Genomic DNA, 20218 nt, shown 5'->3' on the forward strand with positions numbered 1-20218 from the left:
CGTCTTCCTCTCCTTCTTCTTTTTCTTCTTGGAGGCCGTCTGCTGGCTGGGGTCGTAGTCTGCATCCATCTGGTTTAACACGGGAAGGATGGAAGAGTTTCTCTCAGATCACACACACTTTGTAACATCCCAGGATGAAGGAGGGTTATATTGAAAGTTCAGTTTACTCACAATGAAGTTGTCATCGTCGCAGTGCGGCCCAGAGGCGTTATACTCTCCTTCCTCTTCACCACCACCATCCTTTTCTCTTTCCTCCCCAGTCCACGTGTCCCAGTTCCAGTGTTCTGCACAAACAACAAGCTATGGGTTACATCTCCAAACTGCATATCAGGGTATCTGCAGGAATCTTGAAGTCAAATGTAAAACCTTTTAAGACCCATTCCATACATGTTAAGACCTCATCTCCACTTGGAGTTCTAACCGGTTACCTTGGCGACACACTTTACCTCACATTGACTATATACAGTATTGATTGTCCTTCCTCCTTATCTTCCAACCATTTGCGGTATTTCTGGAACTTTAAGTATTTCTGGATCTTTAAGTATTTTTGGAACTTTAAGTATTTTTGAACCTTTGGACCCTTTCCATACATTTTAAGACCTCTTCGCCACTTTGAGTTTTAACTGGTTACCTTGGCGACACACTTTACCTCACATTGACTATATACAGTATTGATTGTCCTTCCTCCTTATCTTCCAACCATTTGCGGTATTTCTGGAACTTTAAGTATTTTTGGATCTTTAAGTATTTTTGGAATATACGGTATTTTTGGAACTTTAAGCATTTTTGGAATTTACGGTATTTTTGGAACTTTAAGCATTTTTGGAACTTTATGTATTTTTTGAATTTACGGTATTTTTGGAACTTTAAGTAATTTTGGAACTTTAAGCATTTTTGGAATTTCAGGTATTTCTGGAACTTTAAGTATTTTTGGAATTTACAGTATTTTTGGAACTTTAAGCATTTTTAGAATTTACAGTATTTTTGGAACTTTAAGTATTTTTGGACCCTTTCCATACATTTTAAGACCTCATCTCCACTTGGAGTTCTAACCGGTTACCTTGGCGACACACTTTACCTCACATTGACTATATACAGTATTGATTGTCCTTCCTCCTTATCTTCCAACCATTTGGACGCAGACTTGCATTTCCCCATAACGATGTTGTTTAACAACCGGCGTAAACGGACCTGCATGCTATCGAGCAGTGAGCGTGCGATGTCCTGTTCAGATAAGTGTTGCACGGTGTACCGATACTTGAAAGGCACTGCGATACCCTGCCGTTAAAAACTTTACGATTCCTCAGTTTCGGAAGTATTTGAGCTATATCTCTGACAGTGAGGGCAAGCCTACGTACACCACGAGGCCTGTCTGTAAGAAATGTATTAATTTATATACTTATTGAAAACAAGCTACAAAATGTAATATCTTGGAAAATGCCGTTTAATAGCCTTAATTTTCGCTAAATTGATTTATCAACTTGTTTGTACTTTTTAAGACCCGCGGACTACCCTGAATAGGTAAAACACAGAGTTGATTATTGCAAAGAATCAATAGGAAATTAAACATGTAGAATTACTGAGATGTGTTTCTTGCTGCTACATTCAAATCCAAGCAATCCCTTCTGATTCCTTGCCAAGATAACAGGATCAACTTTACATTTTGAGTGAATAGAAAAACGCGTTGAAATGAAGCATGCGTCTCAACAAAAGAAAGACTTACCCTCAAGTTCCTCATCGGCTTCAAACTGAGGCTTCTCGTCCTCTGCTCCTCCGTAGTACTCATCCCCGAAGAACTTCTAAAAATGGAAAGAAAATGGAATATATTTGAGTTGAAATGTCTTAAAACTGATGCAGCAGACACGTTGGCTGATTTAAAGCTCTGCACTGACACACAGCTGCTCACTGACCTCATGTAGCACAGGTCTGATTAGATTAACTCAACACACCCGTGTGAGTGAGTCAGAGAGCTCAGGTGTTACACTAACGAGATCCAGAGACCCAGCAGGAGGAAGCCTTCTCTACTGAGACAGGTCCAAATGTCCTTTTCTTAAAAAGTCCATTTGAATAATTGCTAAACCCCGCCTCCTCTGTTACTGTTGATATGCCAATCAAGCTCTCCATTCTCATCCCATATATTCCCAACGACAGATTGTGGCTCTCCCCAAAGTGTTGAATGAACCCTGATTGGTCAGAGGATGCTTCTCTCTCCCAGGATGGACAGATGTGCAATAGATGTCTTTACAGAATTTAACAAAACAAAAGTAAAGAAGGAGCATGGTTATTGTATTCAAGTGTGGAGCTACGTATGACACGTGGCTGACATTTATTTTAAACATTTTAGATTTGACAATAACCTGCTAAACCGTAAAGCTTATTGTCCTTAAAGTAGGACAAGCAAGAGAAGCAGTTGGATTTATATTTCGCTACGTGTTTTGTAAGCATTGCTTTATCAAGGCTTTTTAGGACAAAAACTCATATTTTTGGCAAACCTAAAACGTGTTCAGGTAACATTGGAATGGGGTTGGTTGACCGTGAAAATCTACGTAAAATAAAAATAAGATGTGCTTGATTAATCCCAATTTGGGAAATGTTTGATTTTGACATGAGATCAGGACAGAGCTGGTGTAGTTATACTAAACTCTGATTACATTCAGGATTTCCATTTCCTATCATCAAAAAAATAGTCCTCTAGGATTTAGAGATAAGGTTTGTTTACGGCAAGTAGCCAGTGTGTGCCATCACTTGCAGCTTACGTCCGGGCAGACCAATCACAACATTTGAAACTCTCCTCATAATATTCAGTGTAACATGTGTTTTTTCTTTTAATGTTTATTTTATTATCTGGCTCCAAAATGGTGGAATGAGCTCCCCATTGAAATCAGGACAGCAGAAAGCTTACACGTCTTCTTCAGACTGAAAACTCATCTCTTTAGACTCCACTTCGAGCGACTGAATTACTAACAAAGCACTTATAGACTAATAAAGGGCTGGCTTATCTAAAGCCAGTTGAGTAGCACTTGAAATGTTTGGCTCTATGAAACCTGATGTACTTATATGATTCGGTTTTCTTTAAGTTTGTATCTTCCTTGTCGAATGCACTTATTGTAAGTCGCTTTTAGAGATGATCCGATGTGATTTTCAAAAGATCGGAATCGGGAGGAAAAAAATCGGGGATCGAGATTTTTTTTTTTTTTTTTTTTTTAAATAATTTTTTTTAAATTTTGTATTCAATGTTACAAAACAAAAATGACCATGTTCAAGTCTTAAAGTCATCCTGAGGCCTTAGTTTTGGTTTCAAATTACAGAACATCATGTATGTGTTGCTTCTTTGGGGCTTGTTTTCATAGACCTGGTTATTTCTCTCAAATCTGGCAACAGAGTGGGCAGGGCGCAGTGTCTAATTGTAGCAGTAAGCTAACGAGTACTGATAAGCTTTATTTTGTTTTGATCCAATGCTGCACAACTGAACTGATCCAATGCTGCTGTGAAAGAAAGAAGCTATATCCATGTTGGATAGAATATCCAATTTAAATAAAAAAATAACCTTAAGGGACAACATGAATGCTTTTTTTTCTCTTAATGCATTGCATAAAGATCGGATCGGGAAAAATCGGTATCGGCAAATTGTCTAAATCAAATGATCGGAATCGGATCGGGAGCAAAAAAAGGTGATCGGGACATCCCTAGTCGCTTTGGATAACAGCGTCAGCTAAATGCAACGTTTGCTTTTAAAAAGCTATTTTCTTGATGTCTTTCATTTTTGTAAAGTACTTTGAATGCCTTGTGTTTAAAGGTGTTTTCTAAATTAGGGTTTTCAGTCTGTGGCTATAAGGATGGTTTTATTGTCTCATGCTTTTACATTAGTTTCTTTTTGTCCCATCGGTTTTGTCTAAATGTATTCATGTATTGATGTACAGCACTTTGGTCAACTGTTGTTTTTAAACGTGCTAAATAAATAAAGTTGGATTGGATAAACTTGCCTTACTTTGTATTCTTTGCACACTCAAACCTCTCGTGTAGACCCACCTGCATGAGCTGGTCGTGCTGCCCCGGATCAAAGTCCCCCTTCAGGTCGCTGTGACTGAAGGCCAGCTGCTCGTTGCCCGTCAGCTCCTGCAGCTTCTTCAGCTTCTCCATGATCTCACTGCGCTTCAGGTTCTTCAGCTGCTTCAGCTGCTCCTGCTTCTGCTCCTTCTCCTGAGGAGGGGTGCACCGAGGGGGCAAAGGAAGAGCAGAGAGAGAGAGGGAGGGGGGGGGGGGGGGGGGGGGTGTATTAGATTCAAGGTTCAAGGCTTTCATTGTCATTTGTACACAGCTACTCATCCTGTACTCAAGTCAAAGTAAAGAGGCTTTGAAATGTACTTCAGTAAAAAGTACCCATAACTAGCAGCTGTTTTAAAGAGTACCTGACCTCCCTTTATATTAATAGAACAATAATGTCATTGTTAGCTAATGAATGTTTCCATGGTGACCAACGGCAACATGACAACGTTTCCATTGGTCACTCTTCTTTAGAGAAGACCAGGAAATGATGGATACACGGATCGTGTTCAAATCAATAGGCACGTAATGACTCTAAATAATAATGATCACGCCACCAAACACACATTCAGACTAAAGGAACCAGCCTGTTTGGGAAATGTGAGAAGTAGAAAGTACAGGTATTTGAGTTCAACATGTGAGAAGTAGAAAGTACAGGTATTTGTGTTCAACATGTAAGAAGTAGAAAGTACAGGTATTTGAGTTCAACATGTAAGAAGTAGAAAGTACAGGTATTTGGGTTCAACATGTAAGAAGTAGAAAGTACAGGTATTTGAGTTCAACATGTAAGAAGTAGAAAGTACAGGTATTTGTGTTCAACATGTAAGAAGTAGAAAGTACAGGTATTTGAGTTCAACATGTAAGAAGTAGAAAGTACAGGTATTTGGGTTCAACATGTAAGAAGTAGAAAGTACAGGTATTTGTGTTCAACATGTAAGAAGTAGAAAGTACAGGTATTTGGGTTCAAAGTGTAAGAAGTCAAAGTAAAAAGTCGTCAGAAAAATAAGTAGTGGAGTAAAGTACTGATACCAGAAGAATGTACTTAAGTACAGTAACAAAGTATTTGTACTCCACTACTTCCCACCTCTGTATATATGTAATACGAGTCATACTGGAGAGATCAAGGGATTGTAACCTTTTGCTTCCTCTCCTTCACTTCGTCCCTTTTGAGTTTCCTGCTGTCGTCCTTGGTCCTCACGGAGGTGGCGATGCTTCGCGGGTACGTTTTGACCCGCGCTGCGTCCGGCTCTTCGTAGCGGAAGTTGTATTTCCTCTCAAAGTCCTCCTGACGCTCCAGGAAAGACTCGCCTTCCTCCTCAGAGTCCTCCACGTCATCCTGCAACACCTCCTCGTAGGTCGGGATCCTGAACGCATCAGAAGAGATCGTATATTAATAGAGTGGTGCAGGAATGAGTCCTTAAAGGTCCCCTATTCATGTCTCTTCTACATCAACATGTGTCCCCTCTTCTTCATGTCTCTTCTACATCAACATGTGTCCCCTCTTCTTCATGTCTCTTCTACATCAACATGTGTCCCCTCTTCTTCATGTCTCTTCTACATCAACATGTGTCCCCTCTTCTTCATGTCTCTTCTACATCAACATGTGTCCCCTCTTCTTCATGTCTCTTCTACATCAACATGTGTCCCCTCTTCTTCATGTCTCTTCTACATCAACATGTGTCCCCTCTTCTTCATGTCTCTTCTACATCAACATGTGTCCCCTCTTCTTCATGTCTCTTCTACATCAACATGTGTCCCCTCTTCTCCATGTCTCTTCTACATCAACATGTGTCCCCTCTTCTTCATGTCTCGTCTACATCAACACGTGTCCCCTCTTCTACATCAACATGTGTCCCCTCTTCTACATCAACATGTGTCCCCTCTTCTCCATGTCTCTTCTACATCAACATGTGTCCCCTCTTCTTCATGTCTCTTCTACATCAGCATGTGTCCCCTCTTCTCCATGTCTCTTCTACATCAACATGTGTCCCCTCTTCTTCATGTCTCTTCTACATCAACATGTGTCCCCTCTTCTTCATGTCTCTTCTACATCAACATGTGTCCCCTCTTCTTCATGTCTCTTCTACATCAACATGTGTCCCCTCTTCTCCATGTCTCTTCTACATCAACATGTGTCCCCTCTTCTTCATGTCTCTTCTACATCAGCATGTGTCCCCTCTTCTCCATGTCTCTTCTACATCAACATGTGTCCCCTCTTCTTCATGTCTCTTCTACATCAACATGTGTCCCCTCTTCTTCATGTCTCTTCTACATCAACATGTGTCCCCTCTTCTTCATGTCTCTTCTACATCAACATGTGTCCCCTCTTCTTCATGTCTCTTCTACATCAACATGTGTCCCCTCTTCTTCATCAACATGTGTCCCCTCTTCTTCATGTCTCTTCTACATCAACATGTGTCCCCTCTTCTCCATGTCTCTTCTACATCAACATGTGTCCCCTCTTCTTCATGTCTCTTCTACATCAACATGTGTCCCCTCTTCTCCATGTCTCTTCTACATCAACATGTGTCCCCTCTGTGGAAAGAGACTCTGAAAGTTTCAGGAACAAAGATTCTCTCTCTTTTTGATCCATTTCTATAAAAACCTGTCTGAAAATGAGCTGATCAGATTTTGGCCCCTTTATGATGTCATAACGATGTTTTGTCTTGAGTAACCATTAGCCAATCAGCAACCAAGGTAACCCCCCCCCCCCTTATCACCTGAATCTCCTCTAGAGCACCATTGAGTTCTTTGTAACCAAATCTCTCTCAGAGGGGCGTGGGGAGGGGCTCCTTACTTTCAACTAAAGTAACAGACAGAGAATCAGCACTTTGGAAACAGGGCTGAAACAGAGGGGATTATGGGTAATGCTGCAATGATCCGTTTGGTGTTTCAGCCAATCAGAGACAGGCTCTGGATATATCTGAGACCTGTGATATATTGATGAAGAACAGTATAATAGGGGGCCTTCAAACCGAGCAATGAGTCAGCATCTGATCACATACCGCTCATCATCGCCCTCATCTTCCTCCTTGTAGCCCTTGTTGAGGACGTAGTCTCTCAGGAAACATTCCTTATCGTCCAGCTCCGGGTCATTCCAGTAGTCCCTTAAGTATTTCTGTCCCAACACAAAACTCTCATTACTGAGCAATCCTCAAAGATTCAACAGTCAAGGCTTAGCAGCTACAGAGTAGATAATGTGAATATAGGAATAGAACAGTGCAAGAGAATGTGTTGAGATGTGCACGTCTATATGCAAGTGGATGGAATATGATGTATAGATACATAATTAGCACGATGCAAACAGTTGTTAAGAAAAATAAAAAGATGGACGACTCTGTAAAACTATTTAGCTACATCGTACACTGAAGTTGAAATGTGATCCAAAACAAAACATTTTAACAAAATAAAAAGTGAATGTGTGTTATGGCCTGTGGATTAGGGCTGCTCAATTAATCATATTTTAAAATCGTGATTACGGCTTGCAACGATTACGAAAAAAAACGTAATCGAAATAAAACGATTATATTTTTATTATTACTATTTTTTTTTTTTCAGTTGAGTTATACTTAAAGTCTCGGGTAATTAACTGTTAAAAACATACTGTTCAAAACATTTGCTCAAATAAATGGATGTTTTCAAATTCAATGAATAATCGCAATTACAATTATTGACCCAAATAATCGAGATTATGATTTTTGCCATAATCGAACAGCCCTAGCGTGGAATGTAACAAACATGTGTATCTTACAGTTAGTACTCACCAGGTCCTTCACCTCCTCCGGTCCCTCGAGGTCAGTCTTGTCTTTCAGCCACTCCACAAAGTCTTTCTCCTCTTTCTCCTAAACACAGAAGCAGAGAGGTGATCCTGATCTGTGGGGCTCTTAGGTCGCATTCACACCTAATACTCCGCTTCTCACCAGACGAGTTCGTTACATTCTTTCATTTTTCAGAAGGTTCGGTTTGCGTTCACACTAGGGCTGTCCAGAATACCATTTTTCAGGCTCCGGATATTCGGTAGTAATCAGCAGCGAATATCAAACGTTATCGTTTACTTTCTCCGCCTTTATATGTAGATATTACTTTTCTCCGTTAATCTCCGTCACATTGTTTCCATAGCAACAACAACTTCCTGTCAACAGCGCTACCTCTCCTTCAAAATAAAAGCATGTCCATAAATAGGAGACATATACAACTGCAACGAAAGTAACAAACACAATGCGATATCCTTTTCAATTTCAAAGAACACAAATTGGGTTACATTAACAAATAACTATAAAACAACAATACTGTAGAATACAGGGATGCTAACGCAGGTATGGTGAAAAAAGAGAGAACTATTCGAAGCAGGAAAAAAACAGCGTAATACCATCGGACAAAGGCCTGTGCTATAATCCTTAAATTAACTGGCTATTCTTTATAATATACTCAGATCAATAGAGACAGAGATGTTAAGTTATAAATCAAGGGTTTTTATTATTATTTACAGCAGGGGTGGGGAACCTTTTTCCTTTAAATTTGTACAACATCCTCCGAGGGCCGTACAAATTATTGAACTCAACCTCTGCTTAAAAAAACTAAAATCACAGCCCATTCATTTTGCCTTTCTTTCATGCTGTGCAAAGAAAAAGCAACCTCTTAATCCAGATATTTTACCATGACTCGCGCATGCATGCATGTGCAGTGTGGCATGACCACCAAAACAGAAAGATATGTACACGATGTGTGCAAATCTATTTAGTATCCATGTGAACATGATTTAAGTGGGGGGGACCTAACCTCCTCTAGGGGGGTCCGGGGGCATGCTCCCCCGGGAAGATTTTTTTTAAATATTGAACTTAAAAGCATTAATCTGGTGCACTTTGAGAGCAACATGAGGAGATCTATGGATACATCTTTCAACACCCATTTGAAACAGAACTGGAAGCAGATTTTTTTGTGTGGATATTTTACAAATCACTCCCCTTTTAAACTCTATTCTTGTTATTTTTATGTTATTCAAACTTTCTTGTTACTGCCATATAGTATTTTATACCTGTTTTTCATTTAGTCTCTAATGTCTCTAATAATTATAATGATCATATCAAGGTGTGCCTTAACCTCATCGAGCTGAGGTTATCTGAGCCTCGCAGGAGAGCTCTCTTCCACCTGGTTGTAGAAAAGCTCTTTAAATTCGTTAGCATAGCTAGCTAACCAGATGCTAATAACAACAGATCGCCACTGTGCTTACAACTAAAGACACAGCCTCGCAAACACTGCAGCATGTGTACGGCTCCTTATGGGTACTGCAATATTTGAAGAGCTGGAGCGGCGTTCCGGTGCTCTCCGTCTCCGTTACTCAGACGAGACATAACCACGTGAAGACCTATGATGAAGACACGTTACGCTCGTGTTGTGTGCAATGAACCTGTCCTTGGCCAGGAAAAACAGGCACTCGCTTGTTTAATTATTTTGCGATCTAGATTTCTTCTTCTTTTTTGAAGTGAGAAGTTGTCCGTCACTCAGACGGACGGACGGACGGACGGACGGACCCCCCCCCCCAAAACGAAAACTCTTACACAAGTCACCCAAATCAGCGTTAGAAAAGCGGGAGGCGCCGAAAAGCGACTAATTTGCATCACTGAGAATAACAAAATGAATGCCGTGAATAAACCAAAATACACGCTCCAGAGTTCACTTGCAAGCGGTCCGAAACCACCTGTTTTAGGTTCTTGAGTTCACTTCAGAGGTCTCGGACTGCGTTCACACCGACCCAAACGAACCGCACCGAGGGTTAAACGCACCAAGGTTCGATTCAACCGGACTAAACAAGGCTGGTGTGAACGTGACCTTCAAAGTCTCTCTTCTCTATTTGAAGTAAAGCACTTCCTCACCTCCTCGTCCTGAGATTTGATCCTCCGGGTCAGCAGCTCTGATCCTCCCTCTCTCTCGGGGACCTCCTCCTCTTCATCGCTGTCCTGGATGAACTTACGGAAGCTGAGGAGAGGTTTTAAACTCTGTTAACCTTTGTGTTGTCTTTGTTTAAAGCACATTATTTTCCACATGTATATATATATTTTTTACTTTTTAATACTATTTTATTTCAGAAATATTTTGGACTGTTTATTTCTAGTGTCTTTATTTCTATTATGTACATTGCCTTGTTTTTAATGCAAACATTTCCCAAATTGGGATCCATCCATTCATCCACCTATCTACCTCTCCATCTACCTACCTACCTATCCATCCATCCATCCATCTATCATCCATCATCCATCCATCCATCCATCTATCATCCATCCATCTACCTGGCTATCTATCCATCCATCCATCTACCTCTCCATCTACCTATCCATCCATCCATCCATCTACCTATCCATCTATCTATCATCCATCATCCATCCATCCATCCATCTATCTATCTACCTCTCCATCTACCTACCTACCTACCTACCTATCCATCCATCTATCCATCATCCATCCATCTATCATCCATCCATCCATCCATCTATCATCCATCCATCTACCTGGCTATCTATCCATCCATCCATCTACCTCTCCATCTACCTATCCATCCATCCATCCATCCATCTACCTATCCATCTATCTATCCATCTATCTATCCATCCATCTATCCATCCATCTATCTACCTATCCATCCATCCATCTATCCATTCACCTATCTCTCCATCCATCCATTTATCCATCCATCCATCTACCTATCCATCCATCTATCCATCATCCATCCATCTATCATCCATCCATCTACCTCTCCATCTACCTATCCATCCATCCATCCATCCATCTACCTATCCATCTATCTATCCATCCATCCATCTATCTACCTATCCATCCATCCATCTACCTATCCATCCATCTACCTCTCCATCTACCTATCCATCCATCCATCCATCCATCTACCTATCCATCTATCTATCCATCCATCCATCTATCTACCTATCCATCCATCCATCTACCTATCCATCCATCTATCTATCCATCCATCCATCTATCTACCTATCCATCCATCCATCTACCTATCCATCCATCTATCTATCCATTCATCCATCTACCTATCCATCCATCCATCCATCCATCCATCTACCTATCTATCCATCCATCCATCCATCCATCTACCTATCCATCCATCCATCCATCCATCCATCCACCTATCTCTCCATCCATCCATCTATCTCTCCATCCATCCATCCATCCATCCATCCATCCATCCATCCATCCATCTCTCCATCCATCCATCCATCCATCCACCTATCTCTCCATCTACCTATCCATCCATCCATCAATCCATCTCTCTATCTACCTATTCATCCATCCATCGATCTATCTCTCCATCCATCCATCTATCTCTCCATCCATCTATCCATCCATCCATCTATCTCTCCATCTACCTATCCATCCATCTATCCATCCATCCATCTACCTATCCATCCATCTATCCATCCATCCATCTACCTATCTCTCCATCTACCTATCCATCCATCCATCTACCTATCCATCCATCCATATATATATATTTGTTAGATCTCACCTGTCTCTGAGCTGCCGCTGCTCCTGGATGTAGCTCGGAGAGGACGCTCTCTTTGGAAGAAAGATAATGAGTTAATAAATCATTGATGTGTATTTGAATAATAATGAGGGGTCAGAAATATTTGTTAACCGGGTCTAATACCTCGTCCATTCTCCTTGCAGCCTCCTCATCATCACTTTCGTCATCGTCCTCGTATTTGCTGTAAAGTAAAAATACAAAGATCAGTGATTCAAATTTAAGACAGTAGTTAAATTAGAGATGTGGAAAAAGACAATGCAACTAAATAAATGAGTAGCTTTTATCTCATGATATGAAAAAGGGCAGCATGATTTGGGATAAAAAACAAATGTCCTGATATTTTGACTGATACTGCGATTCCAATACGGTTCGTAGTATTGGAGACAATTATCACGTTAACATTGAAGTCTATTAAAATGATAATAGTGTGATTTTCTAAGAGGGTCTGTACCAAACAAGGACTTTTTATTAAATCTGTAGAATAGTCTCTGCAGTTCCACAACACTTTATTCAGATAATAAATATATTTTGCCTTTATCATTTATTGTGTGTACTTGTAATAATCGTTGCAGCCCTTATAACTTGATTATAACTACAGATTGTAAATAAAACCTGATGAGGATACACACAGGGATTTTGAGGCACACTATCCCCTGCACCAATAGAGTGGTGCAGTGACGAGTCCTAAAACCCGGAAGTGAGTTAGCATTTCTCCACTTCCTGTTCCCTCGTCTCAGAGCCAATGGGATCTCTCCATAGGGTTTTGGAAAATAGCTGGAAATCAGGTCTGTGGTTGAGACAAATTTAAGAGATGGTTCACGTTTTGTTCTACGATATTAAACCCATCAGCAGTGACCCCGCTGGTGATTTCTGAAGAGTGGACGTGTCTGAGAAACGATGGTTGTTACCAAGTGGCTGAATAGGACTACAGAAGTTGTCGAGGCCGTTGTACGTCATTACACCGAACACGTAAACACTCCTGAACGTTTGTTTGCCCTGTTCTGCTTGAAAGTAAGTTCCTGCCTCCTGCAGACTGTTCAAACAAACGCTTCAACTCGCACCATTTAGAATCTGTGTGTTTGAATATGGATCTTAAGTTGGCGTGACGTTGAAGTCGTGCTGCTGGACTCGGCTGTAGTTCCTTTATAGCATAAAAGTAAAAGTAGGGTAGACATGTGGAGATTATCCGGCTGAACAAAACATGCATTTATCTAACAGCTTCTTTTTCCACAGACCTTATTTCGAGCTATTTTCCAAAATCCTAGGGAGAAATCCCATCGCTTTTTTGTCGAGGGAACTAGCAGCTTACTTCCGGGTCATCCCTGCACTACTCTATACGGCATCTCTCTGAAGATGTGAGGGCGGTGCGTTCAAACACTGTTTTTATTAATTAATATCAGTCTGTGACTCACCCCTCCTTCTCCAGTATGACTTTACGCTCGTAGTCCTTCAGGAACATCGGCTTCACGGCTTTCTTTGATGTGGAAGCCTGCTCATCACTGATGGCTGGACCTGAAAGATTTAAGAGGTTAACACATTAGAATAAAGATGTCCTACGGACCCTGAACGCAACACAGAATACACTTTACCCTCAGAGTAGAACGTGGCGTCTTCCTGGTAGATTTTGGGGTCTTTCTTCTTCAGCAGGGACAATGTTCTGTAAAAGTCCCGCTCCACTGCAGGGTCCAGCTCCTGGGAAGACAGATATATAAATCAGTCAATAAAATAAACAAGTTATTGAGATGTGTTTTGTGTAGAAAGAGAAGAAGAGGCTCACCACTTCACTGTCATCAGAGCTGGACTCAGACTCAGAGTCATCCGCTTGGTCTCCATATTTGTCCTTTACTGCACAAGAGTTATTATACAGTTATTATAATATGTGAGGTACATGATTATGTTTCTCACATGATGCTACTTTGTACTTTTACCCCACTACATGATACAGGCAAGTATTGTAATCTTTACTCCACTACTTTGGAGATTAAGGTCATTAATACAACATTTTAAAAAACTAATAGATTACAATATTAGTTATAAAGTGTCTTGTTGTAGATTGCCCTACCCAGCAGAGTATTTAATTTGTATCTGAATACTTTATTTAACCCAAGGGGAAATTTGGTTTTCGTGAAATTAGCTTCATTTCAGAATACATTTAAATATGTATATAAAATAAGAAATTAAGTATGCGATAAAACATCAACTAAAAATACATTTATATATATTTGGAAACACAATTTAAAGAACTATACATAGGTTAAACAACAATAATTATGTACACATGTCATTATTACAATATTTGCAGTTGCTAAACATGGTGTAAAATGATATTCAATAAAACAATATTTGCATTGGTTAATAACAAGTTAAAATTATGTGCTCCACATTTACGAGTTGCAGCATTTAATTGACAATTATTAATATTAATAATAATACAATTATTAATATATATGAGTCTGAAATTGGACATAAAAGTACTTTAATTCTTGGTAAACTCAGTATATGTTGATGCTTTTAGTTTTTACTTTAGAGTAAACTTTTAAATAATGACTTTTACTTGTAACTGAGTATGTTAACACTGCAGTATTGCTTATTGTACTACATTAGATATCTGTAAAAACCCAGTGAATAGAATAACAACATAAATCTGCTGCTGGTCCCCACGTTGTGTTGTTAGCTTGTCAGTTAGCATCGTTAGCTGAAACACTCACGTCTCTGCAGCTCCTCTTTCTGTCGGTATTTGTCATACTTCTGAGCAAACCCGGAGTTTATCTTCAACTCCGGTCTGCCTGCCATGGTTCTTTTTAATTAGGAAGTTATCTTTAAACTAGAATAAAAACGACACGCTGGTAACCGGAAGTCATTTCAAGCCGCTGCATGTGTGTGGAGAAGCTAGACCACGTGGGTTCCGTTGTACACGTCATAGATCACGTGCATTAGGTACAGTGTCCAGCAGAGGGCGCACTAATGCATTAGGAACTGCATACAAGATGAGGAGAAGTTGAGGAAAAATTGTATTTACATATTTAACACATTTATTATGTAGATTAAAATAGTATTTGTATGCATGTTTTATCTGTATGTGTGTGTGTGTGTGTATATTTTTGTACAATTAAATATATTTTTATTTCGTTATAAAAACAAAATCTTGTTTACTTTTATTATTTGTTATTGTTTATTAATTTATATATATTTATTTCGGCTTTTTTTCCGTACATTTTTCTTAATGAAAATATTATTCTATTATTTAATCTATTTCTTCCAACCAATTCAATGTGTAAAATGTAAAACAACAAACCTAAAAAAAACAATATGTCTATAAAAACTACTACTAAAAAATATCCTGCAAAGAAGCAATTGAAATATTTGAATGATATAAACACTCTATATAAATGGAACACATTTTTTTTTAATAAGCACTAAACCCAATAAAATAATGAATAAAACATTTTAACTGTCAGGAAAAAGGCTTTGTTTTGCCGTATAAAAAGCTGTTATTGTGAACGGGTTTATTAACTTCTATTGCATTTATTAGAAGTCTAAGATCTACAGAGCAATGGTGAACCAGCGTTTATCACTTAGTCACCTATTTGTCCAAAAAGCCCACAAAGGGTAAATAATAAAAGTGATTTTTATGTGCCAAAGTGAGTGTTTGTTTAATAACGGATCGTCTAGAACACTGTGGCTTCACTATTTGATGTTTACTTGAGAGTAGAGGGGGCAAGGATGTGTGACGGATTACACTCAACATAACGTCAGAAAAGTGTGCACAATCCGGAGTAAACCTGAGTGGACGGACCCAGATACAACATCAATCAATATATGCCAAGATATGAAGAACATCCCCTGTAACAGAAACATATAACTAAATCATTAGAAGTTACATAATTGTAAAAATAATGATAAAGCTTTATTTTTAAAGAACTTTTTATACACAGGATGCAGCTCAAAATGCTTGGTATAAATGTTAAAATATAAAATGTTACTTAATTTTGAGGTGTATATCAGTATGTAGTGTCTCTACTTTAAAGAGTCCTCTCCTGCTGATGTTCAGGTGTATATCAGTATGTAGTATCTCTACTTTAAAGAGTCCTCTCCTGCTGATGTTCAGGTGTATATCAGTATGTAGTATCTCTACTTTAAAGAGTCCTCTCCTGCTGATGTTCAGGTGTATATCAGTATGTAGTGTCTCTACTTTAAAGAGTTCTCTCCTGCTGATGTTCAGGTGTATATCAGTATGTAGTGTCTCTACTTTAAAGAGTCCCTCTCCTGCTGATGTCCAGGTGTATATCAGTATGTAGTGTATCTACTTTAAAGAGTCCTCTCCTGCTGATGTTCAGGTGTATATCAGTATGTAGTGTCTCTACTTTAAAGAGTTCTCTCCTGCTGATGTTCAGGTGTATATCAGTATGTAGTGTCTCTACTTTAAAGAGTCCTCTCCTGCTGATGTTCAGGTGTATATCAGTATGTAGTGTCTCTACTTTAAAGAGTCCTCTCCTGCTGATGTTCAGGTGTATATCAGTATGTAGTGTCTCTACTTTAAAGAGTCCTCTCCTGCTGATGTTCAGGTGTATATCAGTACCTAGTTTCTCTACTTTAAAGAGTCCTCTCCTGCTGATGATTAGGGTTAGGCTAAGAGGTCCTCAATGATCATTAGCTGCGCTATTGCTTAACCTCCATCTCCATAAACAGTCTGAGCAAAGGTCAGTGATGTCTGATTGGTCGGTTTTGTTTATTCAGAATCTGGTGAGAGAGGTATTTGGAACCTGCCGACACATTTCATTAGAATATATTCAAATGATTGTAAAATCTTCTATCTTTAAAACAACACATTGGCATAAATTGTGAAACTGCTAACATAATGTGATGCAATCAGAAAACAATGTCCCCAGTGAAGTTAAGCCTTTCTATAAAAAATGATAAACACATGCAGTGAGGAGGAAACGCTGTAATTGAACAGTTATTTATATCATAAATCAAGTGAAATGCTCCAGCCTGTTGTACGTGACCTTTTTGGATAAATAAATGATTAATGACGTCGAGGGATCAGATTAAACTTTTCTTTGAAAAACAGATGTGTTTCTCAACAAAAAACAAGTTGTACCACAAACCATTACTGCTTTCACTGTGTTCCCTCCAGGGAGTTCCTCTACCAGACACTGAACAACAGCAGGAGAGGACTCTTTAAAGTAGAGACACTACATACTGATATACACCTGAGCATCAGCAGGAGGGGACTCTTTAAAGTAGAGACACTACATACTGATATACACCTGAACATCAGCAGGAGGGGACTCTTTAAAGTAGAGACACTACATACTGATATACACCTGAACATCAGCAGGAGAGGACTCTTTAAAGTAGAGACACTACATACTGGTATACACCTGAACATCAGCAGGAGAGGACTCTTTAAAGTAGAGGCACTACATACTGATATGAACCTGAACATCAGCAGGAGAGGACTCTTTAAAGTAGAGACACTACATACTGATATACACCTGAACATCAGCAGGAGAGGACTCTTTAAAGTAGAGACACTACATACTGGTATACACCTGAACATCAGCAGGAGAGGACTCTTTAAAGTAGAGGCACTACATACTGATATGAACCTGAACATCAGCAGGAGAGGACTCTTTAAAGTAGAGACACTACATACTGATATACACCTGAACATCAGCAGGAGGGGACTCTTTAAAGTAGAGACACTACATACTGATATACACCTGAACATCAGTAGGAGGGGACTCTTTAAAGTAGAGGTACTACATACTGATATACACCTGAACATCAGCAGGAGAGGACTCTTTAAAGTAGAGACACTACATACTGATATACACCTGAACATCAACAGGAGAGGACTCTTTAAAGTAGAGACACTACATACTGATATACACCTGAACATCAGCAGGAGAGGACTCTTTAAAGTAGAGACACTACATACTGATATACACCTGAACATCAGCAGGAGAGGACTCTTTAAAGTAGAGACACTACATACTGATATACACCTGGAAATGATTATAATATGTCCTCTTTAAGTAAAGAGTTCTGCTGATAAGTCCATGGATACAGTTGTACTAATAGACGTTTACATTATTTACCCCACAGTGAGATCATGCACGACCTCCTTGTTTTCATACATGCATGTTTCCCCACATGTCTGCATACGTGCATAACTGACTTGTGTAATCAGCTACACACTTCCACTCTTCTCGGCCGTGAGCTTTGCACGTGGCCTGCCTGTTTGTGGGTTCGACAGCAGGGTCAGAACGCTGTTTGCCTTGCCTCTTTCCTCGGATGGCTGTTATTGTGGCTTTACTCCTATAGCTACTATGGATTAGAGGAAACATAACCAGGGTATTCATTAAAGCTATGGCAATGAATGTCAAAGTATTCTGACTTTAAATGACCTGCCCAGATAATAACTTAAAACTCAGTAAGTGTTTGAAAGTGTACATTTACCCATTTGTGCGCGAAGACCATGTTTATTAGTGTTAAGAAAATACTGAGTATGTGCTAATACTCAAACTATGTTCAGAAGTTATTATCTTTATAAAATACCCATGGTTATATATTTAAATGTTAAGAGCAAATGAACAAAACAACAGTCACGTTCCCCCCCCCCCCCCCCCCCTCACTGTGTGGGAGAGAATTTCTAAGAAACCGAGTGGTTTCGCCTTACCCTTTGACGACCTGACTTTCTAGGAAGGAGGTTTCATTTTCCCCAAAACATCCGACCCCCCTTTCAAAAAAAAAAGGGGAGAGAGAGAAAAACCGACCCCCTAACTTGTGTGCATACCAGAGCTGCTAAATGAAAACAGTGAACATACCGCTGTACGTGGTTCGAAGAAAGTCTACGCCACATACATAAGATCTGTATGAGTTTCCCCCTGTTATGTCACGATCTGTCTGTGTATTTTCCTACAAAAAAGGACTTTGATTTAAAGAAACCGCTTTCTGCACTTGGGTCTTATCTACTCTGCTCTCCAGCCTCGACAATAACAAGTAGTAATAAAGGAAAAAAGGTCCGATAATACACAAATGCTTGAGAACATTATTTTTTCACTTAACATGAGTTCTACTAAATTCTTACACGTCATAATATTTAGAGCAGTGATTCCCAAGGGGGTATTTTGGTGGAAGGCTGGGGAAAGCTATTGTGATTTGATTAAAACATAGCTTATATTTCAAACACAGTCTCACGGCATTTCGTGTTATAGTCACGAAATGAATCTATTGATTCGTGTTCACCAACACGATTTTGCCATTTTTTTCATGTCACACAGAACGATTTTAAAAGCAATGTAAATAATAACAAATTAGAAGAACAGATACAAAAAATACAGATTTCAGTATTCTGACACAGAACGATTTTAGAAGCGATGTATTTATATTGGTAGTATGTTTCGTGCCTGCACCAAATAATAACAAATTAGAAGGAAAAACAGATTTAAAAAATACAGATTTCAGTATTCTGAGGCTCTGAGCTCCATTTCCTTTCCTCGCTGACGGCAACAACAAAAAAAATCCGACATTCTACAATTTAAAATAAAAGGGTTAGGCTTAGGGTAAGATATTGAGTAAGAAAATGTTTTTATGAACCACACAGCTTCTGGTCTTCCAAGACCTGACTGGACAAAAAGACGTGGTGCAGGCACGAGACACACTACCAAGAGAAATACATTGCTTTTAAAATCGTTCTGTGTGACACGAAAAAAAGGGGGAAATCGTGTCGGTGAACACGAATCAATAGATTCAATTAATTTTGTGACTATTGCACGAAATGCAGTGAGACCGTATAGGCCCATTGACATCATTGTGTTTCAGAGGATGAAAACACACAACCAAATTCGGATAAAAAATCAGTGTTATGATCTTTGGTAAATTCACCATAAGTAAACTCTCCATGCACGTCTCTGTGAACAGCCTAGCTTAATCTAGTAAATAACCAGTGGTAATAGTTAGTTAAAGCGAAGAAATAAAGATTGGAAATGTAGCTAAATGAAACAATAAACATTTGAAATAGTTAGCTAAGAATAACAAGTAGCAGTAATAAGCTAAAGCTAACAAACAAACAGTTGTTGTACTAAGCTAAGGCTTACAAACAAACAAACAAACAAACAAACAAACAGGTGTTGTAGTAATCTATAGCCAGGGGCGCCGCTTGCGGACAGGCAAGGCAGGCAACTGCTTAGGGCCCCGGACCAGAAGGGGGCCCTCAAAGAAGGTAGATTAAGATGGTCCACAGCAACAACAACATGAAACACCCTTTAATTTACTGCGACGACACGTCGGGAAACCCCTCAAGGCGGACCCATGCATAGCGCGCCGTAAAATGCTGTTTCTTATCTTAAAGGTCCCATGTCACGGTCATTTCTACTGATCATAATTCCATTGTTGAGGTCTACTAGAATATATTTATATTGTGCAATTTTCCAAATTCACATTGGTTTCTCACACAGCATCTCTGTATAGTATGTGTATTCACTCTCTGTCCTGCCCCCTCCCTCCCTGTGAGCCCAGTGTGCTCTGATTGGTCGGGACGTTGCGAGGCTCGCTGCTCAGCTGATTGATTGAAAAGTTTATTAACAGCTTGTATATTGGGTACAGTACAGTACAGCTCAA

The 20218-nt window shown here is 39.4% G+C and overlaps 1 protein-coding gene across 1 annotated transcript in view; it reads right to left on the bottom strand.

The window, feature by feature from the left end:
• kri1 (KRI1 homolog) overlaps positions 1–14489 on the bottom strand; it is a 28343-nt gene extending 13854 nt beyond the window's left edge. Inside the window, exons 1-14 of the mRNA XM_079642217.1 lie at positions 14299–14489; positions 13368–13435; positions 13180–13282; positions 13003–13102; positions 11714–11771; positions 11573–11622; positions 9918–10020; positions 7809–7886; positions 7050–7162; positions 5180–5408; positions 4030–4200; positions 1724–1799; positions 172–284; positions 1–69 (exon numbers count right to left, since the gene is read on the bottom strand). Coding sequence (XP_079498343.1) covers positions 1–69; positions 172–284; positions 1724–1799; positions 4030–4200; positions 5180–5408; positions 7050–7162; positions 7809–7886; positions 9918–10020; positions 11573–11622; positions 11714–11771; positions 13003–13102; positions 13180–13282; positions 13368–13435; positions 14299–14383 — 1416 coding nt within the window. The 5' untranslated portion in view covers positions 14384–14489. The remainder of the gene's footprint in view (positions 70–171; positions 285–1723; positions 1800–4029; positions 4201–5179; positions 5409–7049; positions 7163–7808; positions 7887–9917; positions 10021–11572; positions 11623–11713; positions 11772–13002; positions 13103–13179; positions 13283–13367; positions 13436–14298) is intronic.
• Between the last annotated feature and the right edge of the window lie 5729 nt (positions 14490–20218).

This window comes from Notothenia rossii, assembly GCF_949606895.1.
Source record: "Notothenia rossii genome assembly, chromosome: 8".
NCBI lineage: Eukaryota > Metazoa > Chordata > Actinopteri > Perciformes > Nototheniidae > Notothenia > Notothenia rossii.